The 24,851-nt window shown below is 31.4% G+C and overlaps 2 protein-coding genes and 1 pseudogene across 2 annotated transcripts; 1 reads left to right on the top strand and 2 right to left on the bottom strand.

Moving 5' to 3' along the window:
• Positions 1–1,844: 1,844 nt before the first annotated feature.
• On the bottom strand, positions 1,845–6,708 carry LOC127242533 (SWI/SNF complex subunit SWI3B). The gene is made up of 6 exons (XM_051262091.1): positions 5,681–6,708; positions 5,198–5,598; positions 4,641–5,012; positions 4,015–4,114; positions 2,611–2,747; positions 1,845–2,529 (listed from the first exon to the last, which is right to left on the bottom strand). Exons 1-6 carry the CDS (start codon positions 6,108–6,110, stop codon positions 2,359–2,361), a joined length of 1,611 nt encoding a protein of 536 aa, XP_051118048.1. The 5' UTR covers positions 6,111–6,708; the 3' UTR covers positions 1,845–2,358.
• A 242-nt stretch (positions 6,709–6,950) lies between these two features.
• On the bottom strand, positions 6,951–10,685 carry LOC127242534 (uncharacterized; annotated as a pseudogene).
• A 9,952-nt stretch (positions 10,686–20,637) lies between these two features.
• On the top strand, positions 20,638–24,371 carry LOC127242677 (3-hydroxy-3-methylglutaryl coenzyme A reductase 1-like). Its single transcript, XM_051262319.1, has 4 exons — positions 20,638–21,745; positions 21,892–22,073; positions 22,663–23,009; positions 23,697–24,371. Exons 1-4 carry the CDS (start codon positions 20,838–20,840, stop codon positions 23,937–23,939), a joined length of 1,680 nt encoding a protein of 559 aa, XP_051118276.1. The 5' UTR covers positions 20,638–20,837; the 3' UTR covers positions 23,940–24,371.
• Positions 24,372–24,851: the final 480 nt, after the last annotated feature.

Raw genomic sequence — 24,851 nt, 5'->3', positions numbered from 1 at the left:
ATATTTTTCTTAAATATAAAAAAAGTAAAAATAAATATTTTATAAAAGGCACTGAGTTACTTACGGAATCTCAAATCTCTTTCCACTGTCCTAAGGAATTCCTAAAGTGCATGGCGCCGGATCCGCCTAGCTTGATCCTTGGCGGCGGCTCGAGCTTTCATCGTTAGAAGCGTTCTTTCCTAGCCCCAGTTCCACCATGGCTCTTTTTATTTTTATAATTTTTAATAATTAATAATAAAAATTTTCAAAAATTCTAAATTAAAATGAATAAAATTGAATATTTTAAAAAATAATATAAATGTTCTTAATTAATACTTCCTCCGTCGTTCAAATGCTCACTTTTATTTTTCGGTTGTCATTGAAAAATATTCTCATTTCATTTTTTAAGTAAAAAATTATTCCACTTTTTTACTATAAAAAAAATAAAAAAATTAACAATTATTATTCCCTTTTATAGTCAAATGAGTACATATTTGCGTGATTGAATGAGTATTTATCTATAAACAGTTGATATTAACTGGTATTTGAATTCAAACAATTAATTAAATGTCAACTTTTACCAAATGCACCTTGATTTAGACAAGTTTTGGGAAGTTTTGAAATTTTAAAAATCTAAAAATAGGAAAAAATAAAAGTAAAATATTTACTACAATATTTTGGTGTAATACAAATATATTAGATGTAATATTTTTTTAAAAAATAATGAATAATATCAAATTTCTAAAAACATTGTGTAAAATAGAGCTTCTTTGTTTACATAGGCTATTTTTGAATTTTTGATAGTGTTTATTAATATTTTAAAAAAGAAGAATTAAAATTATATCTAAATTAATGTTAAATTTTAATTTATAACATTTTTCATAATATGTCGTTCCAATTATCGTGTTAATTGGATGATTCAATTTAACTATAATATACTATAAATTAATTATATTATTATTATTATTATTATTATTATTATTGTTGTTGTGCTTGTTGATATTGTCAAGGATAAAATAATAAAAGAGTTTCTACTTATTTTATAAACTATATAGTCTTATGGTGAGTTTGGTATATACTAGAGAATATTGATATTTTTTTGTTTGATAAAATAGAAATTAAAAAATATAAAAAAATATATATATACAATGTATAAAGAAAATATTATTGTAATTTTTATTATATTTGTAATTTGATAATTTACTTTAATAATAATTTAAATATAATATTTTATGAGATTTATATAATATAAAAGTTCTAAAAAAAACATGGTATCGGTGGTTTTTCTATTTGAAAGAAACTCCATGTTTCCTAATTGTCATCTATTGTGGCATTATTAAATTTTATAAAAAAGAATATTTTAAATTGCTGCAAAGAACGACTCATCAAAAGCTCCTCACTCTTTTTTTTGTATTTATTTATAATATTTATTATATTTTTATATTATGTCCATCTCTCTGCCGAACAGGACAGGAGCTCGCACACATGAGACTGACTATGACCGAAAAACTGGAGCAAAAATGTCACTATATGATACTCCCCCCACTTCGAGTCGCACGACACTAATTGAAGTTTTTTTTTCTTAATTTGTAATACATTTTATATAATAATTAATATTCTGAACATGCAAAAAGTAAATGATGTCCTTATAGCCGGACAAAAGTAGTATTTTTTATTAAATTTACTTTTAAAAAAATCATATGACATAAAATGTGAGACGGACAAAAACGCCAACTTAGAAATAGTAAATTGAACGGACCGAAGTATAATTTTTGGTGGAGATGAAAGAAAGAAATGATAATGCAGAAATAGAAAGAAACATATAATCGATTATAATTTTTGATTGAGATGAAAATAAGAGATAATGACGTGGAAATAGAAATAAATTTATAATCTCTTTGTTCGATGCAAATGGTCTAATACATATCACTGATCTTAACGCAAGATATATGTTAAAGACAACATATACATAAGATACAAACCAACAACACATGTGGTACTAATTCAACAAATGTGTTGTAGTCTATATTTTATCAATATGCTTGATTAGGACTAATTAGCATCGCACTTTTAGTATGATTATAAAATAAAATCCAGACACATTATCGATACAATACAAACATTTCCATCACCACTTCTAACATAGTCACACACACACACCTATGCCTGTAAGTAAAACCTCGTAAAAATCGAACCTGAGTAGTGAGTAAGCACAAATTCAGCCAACGGCAGTCTCCTTCAACTGAAGGATAAGGATTCATCTAATCGTCGACACAGCTCAAAGCCTGGATATGCCGGGATAGCGAGTAGCTTTGTTTCGACTCAAACGAGCCAAATAATCTGCAACAAAGGATTAAGCAGTGAGAGCGAAAGATTGATTCACTCTTGATAGCCTCCCCTGGTACGTTTAGGCAACTCATTCTTGTGAAACACAAGCGCAAGTTGATCAATGAAGAGCCGGTTCTGAAGTTGTTCCAGGTTTTGATATTTTCTCTCCATATGCAACTCGGATTCCTCAAAGTTGTGAATCTTGTCTTCTATCTCTTTTATCTGCCGCCATTATGCCCGATGGTTAATAATATACTTCCATAAATTGAAATAATTGACATTGCAATTTCAAAGCAGTTCGACCTGGGTGGCGATTCCAGAAATTGCTTCCTCCAGCTCCTCTTCTTCCTTATTCAGCTGCAACTTCGCTTCAGCGAGAGGTTCTTCGATTGAATCCGGGATAGTGCCATTAGGGGCAGTATCAGATTCGCCATTGGTACCTGGATAAAATGGGAAGCCAGGCCAGGCCGACCTTCATGTTTCTTACTTTTTCAATTCAAGAAAACACCTTGGAGCTCTCAATTGTTATTAACCCGTGGATATTTTAACTCGAATCCTTGGATTTCATATCGGTTTGTTTACTCATGTTTTCAACACACTTCTTTGCATTATGCAAATTATAGTAATAAATAAATAAATTGATTAAATTCCCAAACAAAACATCATTTTCAATGTCTAAATTCTATAAAAAATTTCTTTCTTCAATAAATTCAAATTTAAAACACCATAGAACACAAGTAACAACATTCTACCGGTTAATGAATCCATAATTCAAGTTTAGCGGATTCCTAAATTCTGGTGATGATTCCAAATTTCCAATCCCAATACCCTCTCACCAAATGCCTTCTAACCATTTCTTCCCTAGTGCTAGTAAATCTACAAAATATATATTTGGCTTCAAATCCCTTCATAGCCGGGACCATTAGCTTTTAACTCAACTTGACGAAGTATATTAGCCTACTATTTAGACACAAAGTACCAATCCTAGGAAATTTGAGAAACGAATAGCTTTTATCAACAATTACGTTGCTTTCCAAAGACAGCAAATTCAGATTGGTATGCACCTACTGCTATTTGCTAATTTTATCACAGTTTAAAGGGCTTGTCTTCAATGTTTTCATCAGCTACCTGGCTCACAAATAGTAATTTCGCAGATTTCAATCAGCTAAAGTAAAGCAGATCATGTAGCATCTCGTCCCTCTTCAAAATATGAAGTTACGATTATTTTTTGAAATACGAAAGGAAATCAATTTTAACCACTCTCCCGTGGATTAACAGTCGTAATTCTTATCCTCATTCAATTCCTGAATTAAATATACTTCTTCATTATAAAATTCAGAAAAAAAATTAAAAAAAAAAAATTCATAAAGAAGGCAAATTAATGAGACATATGAGCATTGTCTTTCCGTTTCGCATATGCTAACCACTTGTGAAGTTACCATTAATTATTAAGGCAATTTACATTTGGAAGATTGGCAATGTTAACAGCTTCCGTGCAAAAGATCATAGCAGGGATATCTCCTCACTCAATATTTTTCCAAAATTTATTGCTTCTAGGCATCATTTTTTATAAGCTCGGGCACATTATGAAAGCCACTGTATGCAACTTCAGCATGCCCAAATTACGAATCCATGAGATGTATAAAGCTAATCCATCAACCAAAAAAATAACAATAATAATAATAATAAAAAGAAAAGAATCATTACCTGGTTGCTTTTTATCACCAAAATCTGACAAAGCAGTTACTGCAGCTCTCGCAGCCACTTCAGCAACATCTACTCCCACCAATGTAGAGAGAAAAGCAGCCTGTCCACATATTCATTAAAAACCCCACATGCATACTTGTTATAACACATCAAAAGGAAAGGAAAAGGCAACTATTTCAGTTTTAAATTCTACGCGAAATCGATAGGATTTGCATAAACTGATGCTACTTTCAGCATCTACGGGAAACAATCCAAATATATCTATCTAAAAGACCATAAATAATACTCACTCCATCTACCAAACATGTCTTTTCTTTTAAAAACACAAAATACAATTTTCATCTATAGCAAAAATATAAAAAAATAAAAATTATTACATACTCTTTAATTTATACAATTTAACATTATACTTATCAATAAACATGCTACAACCTTTACACACTCAATTTATTCCAAAACTTTTCGCATTTCATTAACTCACTCATATGCTTTTCAAAAATATCTTACTTAATGTCACAATCAACAATATAATACTATATTCAATAAAACTCATATCCAGCTCAAAAAAACTTATAATTCGTGGATGGAGGGAGTAGTTATTTCAGAAGAATGAAAGTATTAGCTACCTGCGCCATTATTGGGTTACTTGCATCAGCAAGAGGTGAGAGCCGTATCCTTTTTGCCGGCGTCGCAACATTTTGCATACCTAACTCTACATCCGGCTCACTGGATTCTGGAGGACCGGCAAACTGCTGGCCAAACGGAAGCTTTATGAATCGTGCAACACATTCCTTCCCAGTTCTCCCACCAACATGCTCTGCCACTTTCTTCCAATCATCCCCATAGTGCATTATAGCTTCAAGAAGTTGCAACGTCTCTTTATCACTCCAATCTGTCTTCCCCTCATCCGTAATCTCAACTCGCTTAAAATCCGATGAATTCATGCCCACCCGATAAGCCCCCCGAACGAAGCATCTTGCACAGAGAGTCATGTCATGCTGCAACACAATTAAAGAGGCAAATAAAGAAACAGATGCTTGGCCAAAGATCAATCGAAATCGCGACATTATCGCTAACTAGCTTATGGTGATTGCTAAGAAACTCAATCTACAATTTTTTTACAGGATGCATAAATGATAACCAACTGCTTCATTGAGTAAGAAATTTGGAAGTAAAATCACACCTTATCAGCGGCAAAGCAGGCAATGGTGCAAAGAGCCTTGCACGCACTGCATATCCTCTTCTTTGGAACAACAACATCCGCCCCATCGCCGCCGTGCGCGGCGGACTTGGTCTCCTTATCTTCCCATTTCAGCTGAGGCTTCTGAGTAGAGCCGGAATAATTAATCAACCCCCAAGCTTCGAGGAAATCGAAAACCCTCCGAATGGATCCAACGTCACCGACAATTGCTTTCCGCACCTCCGTGAAAGTAATCTTCCGGTTAGGATTCTCGCGGAAGCGCCGTATGATCGAATTCCTGTAGTACTTATAAACCTTAGGGTTCTTCGAGGGCGACCTGCCGTCAAAGAACTCTGGCACGAACCTAGCCTCGCATTCATGAATTCCGTTCCACGAAAACCACCCTAAATAAATCAACGCAACGATTAGAGGATATTATATCAAAATCAACCTCTTTATGAAAATTCGATAGAAAAATCCCCCCACGAGAATATGTCGGGATGTGAATGACGTCGGCGTCGGGTTCGGGAGGACGACTAGCAACGGTAGCCGAAGAGGTGGTGGTGGCGGCGGCTGGGGTTGCGGTTGCGGTTGGGGTTGGGTTTGGGGTAGCCGTAGCCGTAGCCGTAGCCGTAGCCGTAGCCGTAGCCGTAGCCGTAGTAGAAACGGTGGCGGTCGACGATGCAGCAACGGTGGTAGGGGCAGATGCCGCGACTGTACCGGCGGACAATACAGCAACGGTGGCGGCGGACGACGCAGCAACGGTGGCGGCGGACGATGCAGCGACGGTGGTGGCGGAGGACTCAGCGACGGTGGCTGTGGGGGCAGAAGGCGGAACGTCTGCCGTCGGAGCTGTGGAAACGGTGGAAGGGATCTCCGGCGAGGGTTTTGGCTGAGTCGTATCATCAGTCGCCATTTTTAGGTTTTTTTTTTTAACTAGCAACTCAGCAAGTTCTCAATATGTACACACCACTGGGGTACAATCTCTTCAGCGGAGCGTACAACGACTCTAAATAATCGTAACATGTTCGAGAATTTTAACATTTTCTTTTGAACTATTTTTGGCTCCGTCAAAAATTTGACAACAATAAAAAATTATTATTTGATGCCAAATTTTGTAAAAATTATTGACGATGAATAGTAATAAATATTCTAAAAGTACCAATGTAAACAGATATCGGGTTATAATTTTGCCATCAAGTAACTTAAAATGTCCATACGAGACCCAAAAAATCATCGAAAATACGAGTGCTCAAAACAAGCCTAACACAACAACACAAATCGACGCTTTGACATCAAAGCCCGGCAACGATACATACAAAATGCCATTGACAAAGAATAATCGCGATAAAAATAGATAAAAGAAAATGTCTTTCCTAACAAAGACTCGAGCTTTCTTTCATATCTTGAAGCGAGGCTCTATATTAATAGATACTACAAGCAATCGTTCGACTAAAATACGAACCCTAAAATCGGATTATTATGCACAAAGACCCGACGACGAAGATGCTGACCCGACTTTTAAATACAATGCAGGATGCAACACGACATGATCGACACCAGAGCAACTTAGATCTATCTATCTATCTATCTATTACCCAGAATGTTGGGGTTTCGACTCGACTCCCGTCTATAGAACAGATAAAAGAATCATATCTTGATTCTACCATTTACACAGATTTTCGATTTTTTTTTTTTTAAATCTAGAGGCCAGAATACCTCTCCGGCCACAAGACAGGCGAGTGATGCGACGCTCTTCCAGCCATCCAGAAGGTTGGCAGAGCGTATATACACGTGTTTTTCTTCTTTTTTTTTTTTCTTTCTTTTTTATACGTACATGAAAGTCGAGGATGAGCAATGCACACACCCTCGTTTACGTCTTAGTTCCCTCCCTCGAACCATCAGGAGGGACTCGGACGTTAATAAACTTCTCTGGTGAGCGAGACTCACGGTGTAAGACCTGCGCAAGGAGTTAAAGTAAAAATTAAGGAAAAATAATCAAAACAGGTCGGGCCGAGGAGAGCTGAAACCCGAGATTTACCTCTAGAATGCAAAACGAATAATTTGCAAGGCTAGATTTGAAGCCCGCCAATCGAGTGGCAGTACCACTGTTCTTAGTCCTGCTGCAATCTAAGGGAACCTGAAATTTTGGATGGTATAGTATACATTGGTTTCGTTCGATTTATTACAATCTCGAGGCATTAAAAGAAATATAAACGGGAAAACTGAAGGCTGAAACATACCTAGATCAAACCCTCACCCGGCATTTTGGTCAGAACCGCTGCCCGGCATGAATTGAGGAGAATGCACGGGTAGCATGAATTGCGGCTGTTGTGGAATTGGAGCTGCGCCTGCTATGAAGAATTATAGATTAGAGTAATTAAAGAAAAAAGACAATTTACGGATCAAGCGTCAAGCTAAAATTGGCGAAAAGAATCATTTCTGTGCAAAACAGCAGACAGGAAATTATAGATTAGAGTATTTAGAGAAAAAAGGCGATTTACGGATCAAACGTGAAGCTAAAAGTGGCGAAAATAATCATTTTTGTGCAAAACAGCAGATGGGAAATTATAGATTAGAGTATTTAAAGAAAAAAGACGATTTACGGATCAAACGTCAAGCTAAAATCGGCGAAAAGAATCATTTTTGTGCAAAACAGCAGGCGGGAAATTAGAGATTAGAGTATTTAAAGAAAAAAGATGGTTTATGGATCAGGCGTGAAGCTAAAATTGGCGAAAATAATCATTTTTGTGCAAAACAGCAGACGGGAAATTATAGATTAGAGTATTTAAAGAAAAAAGACAAGTTATGGATCAAACGTCAAGCTAAAATCGGCGAAAAGAATCATTTTTGTGCCAAATAGCAGACGGGAAGTGCAAATAAAGCACGACGGTAGTGTAATATGGGTGCAACATTCGTGCGTCCAAGATGTGTAAAAAAACCAAAATTTTTCACCTGCGGGATACGGCGCCGGAAGAGCCGGAACAGAGGTGGTTGTCAGTGCATTAACGCCAGGTCCGCCAAACTGGACTATCTGATGACCGGGCATTGTGTACCCGGGCAATGCAGTGTAGCCATGGCTTCCGGGAACGCCCTGGCTCAGCTGATTATAAGAATACATAGATGTGTTAACCGCCCCGGGAACACCGTAAATCTGAAGGTATTGCTGATTTCCGTAGGGACTGTAAAGGCCCTACACAACAAAAACAACTACCGACTGTTAAAAATGATTACCAGTTTGCCGTCTATTTAATAGAAAACGTTTCACTGACCTGAGAATAAGCGTACTCGGGACTGTATGCAGCATACCTACATACATTCACAGGGCTATAAACATTTCGTTGTAACAAAATGACGATGAAATTCAACCGAATGAAAAATGGTACAAAAACAACTAAAACCCGCCAATATCATGGCTCACCCGTATGGAGAATACATCAAGCCTTGTTGGAATCCATAGCTAAGAGGTTGCTGATAGCCGAAATTCCCGATATAAGCACCTCTAGCAGTTGGCATGCCTCCGAGGTTAGGTGTCGGAGTTCTGAGGCGACCTGTAAGCATACGAAAAGAACATTTGGTTATGCTCGTCTTACGTATATACCATAATCAAAAAAGAGCTCGTCTTACAGAACAAATGTTCAAAGAACAAATACTTTCAACCATTCCTAGGTTTTCAATATTGGTAGAACCCTTTACGCCAAGAATCCGTTCCATTAATAAAAGTGGAGAATCTTCCAAGAACTCACTAACATCATTTTTTCCGAATTCACATCATGAACAAAGTACATTGTGGTAAATTAACGAAAAGAACATCATGATTGAGCATAAAATTTAACGAGCAATCGAGAGGGCATATCATAATTACCAAAAGGAAATGCCGGACGAGGCCTGCCAAGCGACGCCAAATTGCAATTGGCTCTTCTACCATCAATAATCGGCGTAGGATCGGCGCAAGCCCTCCTGGCAGATTCGGGATCCCGGAAAGTCACCTAAAACCCTCCACACAAACACCATTTCGGGATCAAAGTCATTCAACCATCCTCATTTCAATCTCATGTATATTTAACTACTAAAAATTGCATTTCACAAACAAATGGGAACTGAAAACAGATTCATCCACAAGACAAGCAGCATTAGTTCACAAAAGTTGGCAGGAACCCTAATATATAAACTAAAGAGGAAATCATAAATCAATGGCGGAAATTCTCAATCAAGTTAACAAGTGCTCACAAAACCATATCCTTTGGATCGGCCAGTGTTCTTGTCAGTGATGACGACGGCCTCGAGAATCTCCCCGAATTGCTCGAAATAGTGGCGCATAGTCTCACTCTGCGTCTCCCAAGCCAAACCTCCGACAAAAACCTTGGTGAAAGTGGTGTCCCCGAATGGCGAATTCACGTACTGGAATCCGCCGGAGCCGGCCGAGCTCGGCCCGGGCAACGGCGGCGGCTGCTGCTGCTGATACGCCATGAAAGCTCGCTAGAAACACAACTTATAAATATCGAAGCTTCTACGAAAAGAAGGGGGAGGAAATAGAGAAGAAAATCAAGGGTTTCTGAGAAACGAGTACAGCAGATGGATCGGCGATTCAAGTTATACGAAAGTCGATCCAATGGAGAGAACGTAACATTTTAACAGGAAAACCTTCGAAAAACCCTAGCGACGGCTGAAAGCGATTGGAAAGCCATCAAATCCCCTTTTTTTTTCTGTAGATTATATATATCTATCTATATATATATATATTATATTTCTCTATCTCTGTGTGAATAGGGAAACAGTGAGTGAACGAATTCGAATTTGAATTTACAAAGAGAAGAATGAGAAATCACGAAACTACAGAGATCAAGAAGAGGGAGAAACAGAGCCCAACAACACCATTTTTTTTCTTTTTTTTTTTTTCTTTTTTTAAAAAAATAAAATCAACAAGAACAAAGGCAGCAACTAGAAGAAATGAGGAAACCCTAATTTAAGCACGAAAAGGCAATAGAACGAAAATAACAGCAGTCAAAAACGAAAAATTGAAAATCGAAAAGAGCGAGAGTGGGGTTGGATCAGCTGTACAACAGGGGAGCACGTATAGGGTATGATTGAGGGAGGGGGGGTGGAGTGGGTGAGGTATGGAATGCGGGGGGGTGGGGAAAAGCCGAAAAGGTGAATCATCAACAGAATTCAAACACTGTTCCTCAAATTCCACGAAGAACTTCAGTAAAACAGGGGGGGTTGGGAAATTAGGGTTAATTGGGGAAGAAGAGGAGGGTTTTGGGCATGATGAAATTGGGCGTGGGGACTGGGAGAGGGTGGTGATGATGGAGGGAGATGATCCGGAACAGAGGTGTCATGATTTCCCCCACCCTCCTTTCTAACGTGTAGGATTCAATTTTTGGATGGATTTACAGAGGCGGATGACGAGGAAGACGATGGAGAAGGAGATGGAATTTTGGAATTGGGAAATTGAAGAAATTAGGGATTAGGGATGGGGACAGTACAGGTGGCTTTCCGTTTCCAAACATGGAAGAAAAATACAGCTTGGAGCGGGCCCGGACTCGTCCGCGGGTCCCACGCTCCAGAAATAAATATTTTGAAATTCTGGAAAATTTGAATGAATATTATTATCCATAAATCGTTGTAATACACGTCATTAAATTTATTTGAAAATTTTAAGGATATGTTAATCAGTTAATGTGATGTCGGTAATGCTCAGCGCGGACGTGTTTGCATTAGACACCGCTGTCTTATGTTTATTTTATTGCTCTCTCGGTTCTTCTACTGTCTGCCTGGGGTGTATTTGTTCGAGGGATTTGACTGCATTTTCAATATTCTTACTAAATATTATTTTCAAAAATATAAAATTAATTTTTATTTTTTATTTTTTATATTATATAAAAAACTAATTTTACATTCAAAATATTACATCAATTTTTATTTATATACTATTCAAATTCAAAATTTTTACTATTCAAATTTCACCCCAAAATTCCAACCTCAAACAAACACACCCTTGGTATGACATGTTCTTCCTTTCGTTGAGTTTAATTTGTCTATTATTTTTATCTGTCTATTTTACATAAATTGTTTTATTTTTAATATATACACTTTAATTATATTTTAAAATTTATAATTTATAATTTTTTTATTTAATTAGTTTAGTATTAATTTATAATTATTTTTACTAATATACTTCTGAATAATTACTAATTACATAATATCTAAACCTACGTGCCACCTAATTGGGACAAATTAATTTGGACGGAGAGAATATTATTTTAAAAATTATGTACTATATCTAAATTTTATTTTAATATTTTTAATTTATATTTTTTAAAAAAATTTAATTAAATTAATTAGTGAATTTAATTTTAACTTATAAATATATATTATATAATAATTATTTTTATTAATATATTTTAAATTATTTATTAATTATACTTCTTCTAATATCTATAGTAACCCATAATTTTAACTTATAAATATATATTATATAATAGTTATTGTTATTAATATATTATTAATTATTTATTAATTATACTTCTAACAGTATTTATATTAATCCACATACCTTAGTAGGAAAAAGTAATATTTAATCTTACATTGAAAAAAAAAATTACTTCCCTCGTTCGATATAATATAAGTCTATTACTATAGATACGATAATTTAGATAAAATATAATAAATAAATAATTAATAAATATATTAATAAAAATAATTATTGTACAATAAAAATGATTATAGATTAAGATAATTAAATAGTTTAATTAAAATTAACAAATATATACAATATAAAAAATTTAAAATTTAAAATATAATTAAAGTGTATAATCATATTTTAAAAAATAAAATAAAAAATTATGTGAGACATGTCAAAATAGAAAATAAGGTCAAATTATATGAAAGGAAACATTTACTTTTGATACAACTTTTAACATGGTGTGCATTTTTATCTTTTAGTAGTAAAACAAATTAAAAATAATATTTTTTTCGCCCAATAAAATTATACTCACTCCGTCCAATATACTGTGTCTAACACTGTAGACACGATATTTTAGGAGTGGTATAATTAATAAATAATTAAGAATATATTAGTGAAAATAATTATGGTATAATATAAATAATTATAAATTAAAATTAAGATAACTAATTACTTTAATTAAAATAAAAAAATAAATTAAAAATTTAAAATGAGATTAAAGTGTGTAATCATTTTTCATAAAAGAAAAGTGACATAGAATGTGGGACGGACAGAAAGGGCAACGTGGACATGGTATGTGAGACGGAAGGAGTACTATTTTTATAAATTTAAAAATAAAACAATATGACTTTATAGGAGGGAAGGAATATATATATCTTTTGTAATAAAAAATAAACTTATTTTCTTCTAAAAAAACAAAATAAATATATATTTTTTATAAGAAGCGAGTTCTATTTATATTTGCATTGATTTAGGTGGAATTTTGTGGTTTTTTTTAAAAAAAAAAAAAAAACACATATATATGTGGGCTCCATCCACTATTATATACTATTATTATTATTTATTTTTATTTTTTTGAAATTTTAAGGTTTAAAAATAAAAAAATTAAAATTAAAATAATTATTAATATAATATTATAAATAAAATCGAAATATATAATGTGATATTTTTAAGAAAAATAATTATTTAATAAATATATATATTGTCATTTTTTTAATTTAATATAATAGTATATATATATATGTACATACATGTAAATTTAGTGAGAGCAATGTGAAGTAGAAAAAAAAATTGATATGTACAAAGAAAAGCTTCAACAATTGTATATTCATAAGTACGGGAATCCATAATTGCTATCTGATAATGCGTTCAGGGTAAACTCCCGAATGAATCAAATAACGTGCAAACTAGATATGACAAGCAAATCACAGCGAACTATGTGTAACAGACAAGACCTGAAGGTGTCGGAATTTAAACTCATGATCTCACGATTACAAATTCATCTTTACACCACCAGATCATTCCTTACGAAATATTCGAAAGTCTTGATTTTGACATTACAAGGGTTGGAACCACATTATTGTTTTTTATTCGAAAATGAACCAACACTTCCTCTGCATATGTATGCTATCAACGAAGATTCTCCAATCATCTTGTATAACTTCAATTCTGAAAAAGTATTTAATTATTTTTAAATCAGACATGTCAAATCCACCCGTCATTGAACGTTTAAAATTTTTGAATGTAGTTGTATAATTTCTCGTACAGATTAAATCATCAACATAGAGACTTACTATTAAACATTCACCTCGTTTCGTCACTTTTATAAACAAAGTGTGTTCGTTTTTGGGCATTTCTTGAATCTTTAACGACTAAAACAAGCTTTAATCATATTGTACCAAGTCTTCGGCGTTTACTTAAGACTAGATATGAGAGTAAGGTGAAATAGAAGAAGAAGTTAATATTCACGAAAAGACTTGACATTTTATTCAATAAAATAAATTTAAGTGGTACGGAATGAATATATTTTTTACCAAAAATATATTTTTAAATTTTTAAATTTTTAATAAAATATTGGATTAAAGAATTAAAATGATGAATTCATGTTATTCTCAAATATATATATAATTCTGAAAAAATTGTGACAAAACCTATCTAAGTTATAAATATTTACAAACTAAGTATAACCTAAGGGTGTCTTTGTTTGGGGATTGGATTTTAAATTTACTATTCATCCAATTTTTTCCTCAAAAATATGAAATCAAACACTTATTTTTCATTTTTTATATTATACTAAAAATCAATTTTACATCCAAAATATCACATCATATAATTATTCAAATTCAAAATTTTTACTATTCAAATCTCAACTCAAAATCCAAATCCCCGAACAAACACGACCTAAATGGACGCATCTTTACATCTCCACACCATGCAGATGCGCCATAGCATATTTTAAAAATAAAATAAAAAAAATGAAAAATGTGATATTCACATTGTTTAAGTATACATTTTGCTTTGTCATGTATTTCTATTAAAATACTCCACCCGTTCCACATACCATGTCCGCGTTGCCGTTTCTATCCGTCCCACATACTATTTCACTTTCCTATTTTGGAAAATGATTACACACTTTAATCTCATTTTAAACTTTTTAAATTTTATTTTTTTAAAACTTTAATTAAACTAATTAGTTATCTTAATCTTAATTTATAATTATTTATATTATTGAATAATTATTTTCACTAATCCATTCTTAATTATCTACTAATTACACCCCTCATAAAAGACCGTGTCTACAGTATAGCAGACATTGTATGTGGGACGGAGGGAGTATGATATATGACACATATATATAAATATATATGATAGTATTATATATGTATATAAATTATTTTTCTAATTTATATTATTTATCACGTTTTAATTTTATACTCCCTCCCTTCACCATAGATGATTTTTATTTTTTTAATTGTCTTGAATAAAAAGATTTTTTTTTTGTTTTTTTACAAAATTAATAATTTTAAATATATTTAACAACTATAAATATTAATAAAATTTTAAACCTCCTACATGAACTCATTCAAAACATTTTTTTATACTAATATTAAATATTGAATATTTTATTAATTTAAATCTTAGAATATATAAATACAAATTTTGTTTTATTTTATTAAACAAATTAATATTAAACAAATATTTTAATTTATTAAAAAATATACTATATATAATTATAAATTTTAACATAATATAAATCATATAAAATTAAACTTTTTACCTTGCCAAATTTATTCTCATTTTTTAGTTTGTCGTTAAATTTATTTCACTACTAATTTTGGCAAAATCAACAAATTAACATTTGATTATTACCCTTCATTTAACATTTATTTACAACAAATACCACTGATTTTTATTATATTTATCTTTAATTTACTTTAAAATCTAACTAAATTTTCAAAAATACCTCCAATTATTTATCCTTTTTTTAATAAAATATTCATTTTTTTTAATCTTTCTGTCGGACCTAGTGGACTAAGTTTAATGGACTGATGAAATATTATTTAATACTCCATTCGTCTCGGATATAGTGTCATCATTATTGTAGATATTAAAATTTAGAAGAGATATAACTAGTAAATAATTAAAAATATATTAGTGAAAATAATTGTCATAAAATAAAAATAATTGTAAATTAAAATAGCTAATTAAACTCATTAAAATTTAAAAATGTATAAATTAAAGAAAATTAAAATAAGTTTACAATATATAATTCTTTTTTTAGAAAAATGACATTTAGTTGTAAAATAATATGTAAAAAAAATAAAATGTTGGATGATATATTTTAAATTTATAAAATTATACTATAAAATATTGTGACTAAATAAAAAATTATATTATATATCTGACAAAAATAAAATCTATAGTTGAATATAGCCAAGCCTTATATATCAAAACTCAATTTAATTTCTTATAATTTTTTTTCCAATCTCGAAGCACATCGAAGCGGAATAATAATTAATATAAATATTTTGTTTTTCCCAATTTTGACCAAAGTTTTTATATTAATTTTAATTTAATTCAAATTAAAAATTTATCAATTTTACTCCCTGTAACTGACTGAATACGCCTAAATAAATATATTCTTATATATTTTTGTAATAAATTAAAAAATAATATTTCCTCCTTCTCCGAAACTAAGTATCCATTTGTTTTTTGCACGTAATTTTAAAAATATTAGTATTATATTGGGATATAGTAGGAATAAAGTGGAAATGACTAAAATAACCTTATTAGTATGTGTGACATAAAAATAATGACATAATATACTGTAAGTTGTAAGGGTATTTGTAACGGTATGTAGAAAATACAGTTACTAAAAAATGAAATAGATATTTTGTTATGGGACGGACTAAAATAGAAAAATTGATACTTTGTTATGGGACGGAGAGAATAATATTTTATTTGTTAGCAGATGTAAAATAATTTTTTATTTGTTTGTCCATTGTTCTTTATGTATATGCATACTACTTCAATATATTTATAATTTACGTAAAAAATAAAAATATTTTAGAATTAGTGTGTGATTGTGGTTACTATAACATATATATGTATTTTTTAGTAATATAAATGAAAATAGTAAAACATGGTAGATAGTATTTTTGTATTACTGACACGATTTTTTATATTGTATATTAATATATATATATATACCTCAAATTAAATTAAAATATTAAACAAACACATTTTGTATTTAATATTTTGTAAGAAATGCTAAATGTTACTCCCTCCGACCCACATAATTTGTCCTTATTTTCTATTTTCGTCCGTCCCACATAACTTGTCCTTTCTATTTTTGGAAATATAATTATGCACTTTAATCGCATTTTAAATTTTAAATTTTATAATTTTCTTAATTTTAATTAAACTATTTAATTATCTTAATCTTAATTAATAATTATTTTTACTAAATAATAATTATTTTTATTAATACACTTCTTAATTACTTACTAATTATACTTTACCTAAATTTCCTTGTCTACAATAATACACTCATATTACATGAGACGGAAGAAGTAGTATATTTTTTTAATAACAAAATTATATAACAATACACAGTCATAATAATAATTATTCTAATTTACATTTTGTCTTGATCTTTAATTTAATTCATATTGTGTTTGGTTGTAATTTCGTAATAAAAATATATTATTATTTTTTTACAAAATATAATGTCAAAATATTATTAAATAAAAAGTTTGATTCTTTTTTGAATCATAAAATTAATAATAAATTTGAATTAATAATATATAAAATATTATTATATAATAAAGTTTGATTCTTTAAATATATTTAAAATAATAAATTAATTTGAATTTCAATTTTTCAAAATATTAAAGTATAATTTATTTATTTATTTATTTATTTTTAAGGTGATAAGTGAAAAAATTGACGGATAAATCACCTTAGTTAAAGTAAAAATTAATGTTTGATCTTATTAAAAATAAATTAGATTATATTATAGTCGTATTTAAAATGTGTGTCATATTATTCATATTTTTCTCTATTGAAAATAAATTTATTATATTTATTAGTCTATTGATAGCTTTTCAACTGTATATGCATGTTATGTGTTTATGTTTAAATATAACTTTTGAAAATTTTTTAAATAACAAAATATTATATTTAATACTCTATTCATCCGTCTCAATACAACAATCTTGTTTACTATTTTTGTCCGTCTCAAAACTACCCATATTTTTTCATTTTTATTACATAAATTACCACTATTTTTTATATTAATATACTAACAAAGGCAAAAAAAAATTTTATCCATATTTTTTACCAATTACCAATATAATATCAATATTCCTTAAATCTCAACCCAATTAAAACTATAGTTTTTGGATTGAGGGAGAATAACATTTTATAAAAATATATATTTCATGCTATTTCCCTTGTCCAATTTCAAATGAATGAAAACAAAATTGAGTAAATTTTAAAATATATATACACTAAAAATAAATAATGTTTAAATTTTCAAAAATATCTACATCAATGTACCTAGTTTAAAAAAAAAAAAAAAAAAAAAAAAAAAAAAACACCTAATTAACATGTGATTCATCAAATAATCTCATATTGTATTAGGTGGACCTCTACATCTCCTGTTGGCAGTTTAATGAATATTTAAATATTTTTTTTTTTAATATAATAAATTATAAATTTTAGTTTTTTTATTTTACTCTTTCATATTAAAATAAACATTATATATAATTTTCAATTAAAAAATATTATTTAATCAAAAATTTAAGTCAACTTTTCATTTCAATTACAATCAAATATCCCCAAAATATTTGTAATAATAACTAATACTCCCTCTTCCTATGTAATATGGGTGTATTACCGTAGATACGGGAATTTAGATAAAGTATAATTAGTAAGTAATTAAGAAATATATTAGTAAAAATAATTATAGATTAAGATTAAAATAACTAAATAGTTTAATTAAAATTAAAAAAAATTAAATTTTAAATTTTAAAATATGATTAAAGTGTATAATTAATTTTCTAAAAGAAAAAGAACAAATTATGTGGGACGGACGAAAATAGAAAATATGGACAAATTATGTGGGACAGACGGAGTACTAGTATGATCAATCATTTTTATAATTGGTCCAAAAATAAGGCTTGTTCGACTGTTATAAATAGAAGCTTTTGAAATTTTGAAATTTTTTAAAAATGATATCAAATATTTTGATATATATTTTTATTATATAATATTGAAATTTTCTATCATCATCATCATTATTATTATCTATTTACATTTATAGTGTGTTTGTTTGTTTTTTTCATTTTAAATAATAAAATTTTGAAACTAAAATAATGATTTGATGGAATATAAATGTATTAATTTGATATTTTGAATGAAAAATTAAATTTTATTTAATATATTATATAAAAATATATATTTAATTGAATTTTTTTTAACACAAAATGTAAATTAAATATACTTTATTATTCTCAAATTTTCAAAACTTCAAAGCTTTAAAACCCTTTTTTATTTAGCATGACCATAAAAAGTTTTCTTTTTAGTAAACTATAAAAGAAAAAAAATATATTTTTATTTATTTTTCTTAAAATTTGTATCCGTTCAAATGATAATAAAATTTGATAACGGATGGAGTAATATATCTCAACAATGATTTTTAGGTTTGATTGATTATAGTAAGGGTATGTTTCTTTTGACGTAGTTTGGAAAATTTTTGTTTGATTTTGGTATTAAAATAATGTCCGATAAAATATTTTGTGAAAAAAAAAAATATTTTTTTCGAAAAACGCAGAGTCAAAATAGTAAAAATCTGGGATTTGGGTTAAAGAAACAAACCCTAAGTATTAGAATTGAATTTTTCAAATAATATTATAATATAATATACCTCTCCCGTCCAGCAACAAAGTATATATTTACTTTTGGTGGGCAATTTTTTTAAAGAAAATTAGTGGATAGTTAAAGTAATGTAAAAGACAAATTTGTTTTATTTTTTGGTATAAAAGTAATTATGCCGATAGTAAAATACGAGTATTTGTGCAAAAAAAAAATGAGGTATTTAATAAAATAATTATTTTATAATTGAACCATTCAAGATAAAAATATGTATACTTTTTTTGTTTGGACGGGGAGGGTATTTTGTTATAATAATCAATTTTTAATAAATATATACTACATTTTATTCATCACATCATTCAAATAAAACTTTTCAATTTTTTCTCCTATCACATCCCTTAACAATCTATATATTTTTTTCATTTTGGTCCGTCTCATAACAAAGTATCAGTTTTTTTTTTTTTTTAGTAATTGTACCATCTGTCCAACATTACAAATATCATTTCAATTTACAATATATTACACAAATATCATTATATTTATATTATACAATACTAATAATTTTAATTTAGTCTTTTTACCTTTATTTCTACTCTATCTCAATACAATACTAATATTTCTAAAAATCTGTGTAAAAAATAAATGAATATATGGATATGGAATGAATTGAGTATATTTAATACTATCTACTTAAATTTCGGTAACGAAAACTAGATTTATCACCTGAAATAGAATAAAAAAAATATATTTTTAATAATAGTAATTATTTAAAATTCAATTACAATTAAACAAACTCATAGTGTCATTTTTCAAAGAAATTAACCTATAACACACATTCTTTTGATAAGGTTTGAATTTTTTTTTTTAGTTTATATTAAAATAACGTATAATAAAATTTTTTATAAATATATATTTTTATTTAGGGTGTGTTTGTTTGGGGGATTGGATTAGATTTCCACTATTTATCTCATTTCTTCTCTCCAAATATCAAATTAAAACACCTATTTTTTATTTTTATATTATACTAAAAATTAATTTTACATTCAAAACATCACATCAACACCTATTTATATCACATCATACAACTATTCAAATTCAAAATTTTTATTATTCAAATCCCAACTCAAAATCCAAACCCCCAAACAAACACACTTAAAAAAATTAGAATTTGAGATGTAAATCTTATATAGGGTATATTTATTTAGTCGAGTATGTCCAGATTTTATTGTTTAAACTCTTTATTTTAAAAAAAAATATATATATATAGTTTTTTTTACAAAATATTTTATCAAATATTATTTTCATTCTAAACTTAAACCAATTTTTTTCAAAACTTATAAAAAGAAATACACCCATAAATTTTAACGAGAAGTAAAAGCAAACTTTAAGTTTGGCAGCTTAAAAAAAAAAAAAAAAAAGGGCCCGGGTATGTGTATGTGTATCTGATATCCGCTATGTAAGAATTAGGAAGGCATGTAAAATGTATGCCGAAAATTTGATTGGTTTCTTGGCGAATACGTATCCGAAATTACAAAATAAAAATTAAAAAATAGATAGGGCCCTAAGGCACAGTAGACGAAAAAGACAGGCGTAGGAAATGCCAGCGCATTGCAGGCCATCCGCTATAAAGGAACCACTCCCGCAACCGTCGCTCCACCGCCGTCACCGCCGCCGCCTCCGGTACGCTCATTTTTTTTTTTTGTTTCTCTATCAGTTTCAAGGATATACGCTATTTACGTTGCCTATATTCACCGCACATACATTCCTGGTGGTGGTGGTGTTTTTGCACTTTTTTTGGATATGGACATTCGCCGGAGGCACCGTACCAAGCAGTCAAACCGCGCGCGGCAGCACCAGTCCGCCGGCGGCGTCAATCCGAAAGCTTCCGACGCTCTGCCTCTGCCTCTGTACCTGACCAACGGCATTTTCTTCACGCTTTTTTTCTCGGTCGCGTATTTTCTTCTGCACCGTTGGCGTGATAAGATCCGAGATTCCGTCCCCCTTCACGTGGTCACGCTTTCCGAACTCGCCGCGGTTGTGACGTTAATTGCGTCGTTTATCTATCTGCTTGGATTCTTCGGAATCGATTTTGTGCAGTCGGTTATTTCGAGATCAGAAAGCGACGTCGAGACCCAGAGGTTCGTTGTCGGTGAAGATCGAGTAGTTAATCAGCGCTCCATGCCGACGCAGGCTGCGTCCGCTTCCAAATCCATGGAGACTGTTCCTCACAACGACGAAGACATCGTCGAACGAGTCGTTTCCGGCGAAATTCCGTCTTACTCTCTCGAATCGAGGCTCGGAGACTGCCTCCGAGCAGCCAAAATTCGCCGTGAGGCCGTGCAACGCCTCTCCGGAAGGTCGATTGAAGGATTACCTTTCGAAGGATTCGATTACGAGTCAATTTTAGGGCAATGCTGTGAGATGCCCGTCGGATACGTACAGCTTCCGGTAGGGATAGCAGGACCTCTTCTGTTGAACGGCCGCGAATATTCCGTTCCTATGGCCACCACCGAAGGGTGTTTGGTGGCGAGCACCAACCGCGGTTGTAAGGCCATCGCCGCCTCCGGCGGCGCCACCTGTGTGATTCTCCGTGACGGAATGACCAGAGCTCCGGTGGTTAGGTTTCCCTCAGCCAAAAGAGCGGCGGAGTTGAAATCCTACTTAGAGGATCCTCTGAATCTCGATACACTGTCTGTTGTTTTCAACAAGTAAGCTTCTCATTCTCCTGCAATTTCAATTCTTCGATTAATTGTCAATTCTGCCATTGATGTCTTCATCGAAGTGTTTCTGATTGTTTTGGAGCTTTTCTGAGGATGTTCATGTTTGTGCATATCGTTTTTTATTTCTTTAACAGATCAAGCAGATTTGCAAGACTCCAAGGAGTCCAATGTGCAATTGCTGGAAAAAATATGTACATTAGATTTAGCTGCAGCACTGGTGATGCTATGGGGATGAACATGGTTTCTAAAGGTGTTCAAAATGTTCTAGACTTTCTTCAGAATGATTTTCCAGACATGGATGTTATTGGCATTTCCGGTAGGCCTTTATTTCCCCTAATGTTTTGGACTTTTGGTACATGTTTTTTTACCTTCTAAATCTGTGACCAAAATCATTGAAATCTCTGTTTGTTTGTTTAACCATGTCAGTGGCCATTGATACTGTATTGAGAATATGCGAAAGCTTTAAGATCTTTAAGCTTAAGTTTTTAGATGAGATGATTATGTAATAGATCAGTTGCTTAAATTCTGGCTATAGAATCGTTTTATCGAACGGTACATGATTTTTGGATTATGTCTATAAGATCTTTCGTTCTTTATTGATTAACTATATAATAATTAATGATAAGTATCGCTTTAAACGTTTCGATGAGAATGTCATTTAATCTTAAATTTTGGCTATAGAATCTTACGAATCGAACTGTACATTATGTCGAATAAGATCTCAGTTATTTGTTGGTTGACTATGTAATAATTAATGATATATATCCCTTAAAGCTTACGCATTTAGGTGAAATGGTTATTTAACATATCAATTGCTTAAATTCTGGCTATAGAATCTGTATCTCGAACCGTACATAATTTCTTTTTGGATTATGTCGAATAAGATCTTTCGGTTCTTGTTGCAGGAAACTTCTGCTCCGATAAAAAACCATCTGCCGTAAACTGGATCGAAGGGCGCGGAAAGTCCGTTGTATGCGAAGCCGTTATTACAGGGGACATCATCGCAAAAGTGTTGAAAACCACAGTCCCAGCGCTTGTCGAGCTCAACATGCTAAAGAACCTCGCGGGATCTGCTGTCGCCGGTTCAATTGGTGGCTTCAACGCACACGCTGCCAACATCGTCTCCGCGATTTTTATCGCCACCGGGCAGGATCCTGCGCAGAATGTTGAAAGCTCTCACTGTATAACTATGATGGAAGCCGTCAACAACGAGAAGGATCTCCATATCTCCGTCACTATGCCATCTATCGAGGTACTCGACATCCCATCCCATCCCGCACATCATTAATGATCTTACATTGTTTTACGAAAGCGCGCTATATTAATTATAGAGTAAACTATTTTTTTAGTTTCGGATCTAACCCCTTTTAGCATTTTAGAATTTTAAGTAGATTCTGTTTGAAAATAGTTTAGTAAGTAAAAAAATTTTGCTAAAACTCCAGTGCTGGATTCGCCACACTGGCCTGCCATTGCTGACGTTGCGCTAACGTGGCTGATATGTCATCGTCACGTAAATACCACGTCAGATGACCATTTTATCGAAAAAAATTTACTTACGGGACTATTTTCAGACAATACATTTATAATCCTAAAAATGATAAGAAAAAAAAAAGGTCATACATGGGACTAAAAAAATAGTTTATCAAAACAATTTGTAAAATAAAAAATAAAATTCACGTGTTGCTGACGTGACATCTACGTGACGATGATATGTCAGCCGCGTCAACAACGGCGGGTCAGCATGGCGAATCCGACACCAAAGAACCATTTTAGCAAAAAAAAAAATTTACTTATAAGATTATTTTCAGACATGGTCTACTTAAAGTTTTAAAATGATAAAGGTGTCAGATAGCGGACTAAAAATACAGTTTACCTTTAATTATATATAGTCTTACAACATGACTGATGCGTTGAACCTTCCATTTTTCTTACATTATAGGTCGGGACAGTTGGCGGCGGAACCCAACTGGCGTCGCAATCAGCTTGCCTGAACCTGCTCGGCGTAAAGGGCGCGAGCAAAGATTCTCCGGGGTCGAACTCACAGCTTCTGGCGTCCATTGTCGCCGGCTCCGTCCTGGCTGGCGAGCTCTCTCTCATGTCTGCCATTGTCGCCGGCCAGCTCGTCAAAAGCCATATGAAATACAATCGATCTAGCCGGGACTTCACCAGAATTTGCGCCTAGATCGACAGATCTCTCGCCAAATGCTGTTAGACGATCATGCGAGGGATGCAGTGCGACGTATGGTCGAGCCCCGACATGCGGAAACCACCCCATGCCGTGGATCTTTTACAGCTCGACGTCGAAAATTTCCGATCGATTCCGAAGAAATTGGACGGTAGCATATGAACAGCCAGGTTAGGTCTTGCTATATTCCTTTCTATCATATTTATAATATTTCCATTTTTAGAAAAACAATTCGACTTATCGACCCATCCCGTAATAGTGTTGTGTAGTGGTTTTTTACTTTTTTCTTGTAAAAGTTTAGGTTAAGTTGTGGGAAGAATTTAAGCTTAGTGTGTAATGTAGATGTATGGTAGATATGTAGTTGCGGTATATATAGATATATGCATGTCAGGGTGGTGTTATAGTGGTGAATGATTTTATTGAATAGTACATTCAATAGTATGTGAATAATAAAGTAACAATATGTAATTCGTATCAATGGCAGACCAAAGTTATTCTTGAAAAGAATTGAGCCAAAATTATTCAATATCATAATTATCAATTTTGTTTCAATTGATTTTTTTTTGTTTTTTTTTTATCAATTTTGGTTCAATTCAAATAAAAATTTATCAATTTTAGTACTATGATGGTTGACTGAGAGTGAACGCGGTTGTGTTGGTTTGAACGCATTTCAGACAGCGACGGTGTTGATTCCGGTCCATGTTCATGATCATGTTCTCTCTCAACGCAGCCATATTTACGACTCTATTTTCATCACGATCATGTTTTCAATATAGTCATATTGTAACTAATATAATATATTACTTAAATTTAATTTATATTTTATATTTCTAAAATCATGATTAAAAATTTTTATTATAAATTTTAAAAAATATATAAAATTCCAATTATAAAAAACATATATTAATA

The sequence above is a fragment of the Andrographis paniculata genome, unplaced genomic scaffold (assembly GCF_009805555.1).
Source record: "Andrographis paniculata isolate CXL003 unplaced genomic scaffold, ASM980555v1 Contig87END, whole genome shotgun sequence".
Taxonomy (NCBI): Eukaryota; Viridiplantae; Streptophyta; class Magnoliopsida; order Lamiales; family Acanthaceae; genus Andrographis; species Andrographis paniculata.
Note: the sequence above shows the minus strand (reverse complement) of the source record. Positions and strands in the feature narration are given on the sequence as shown.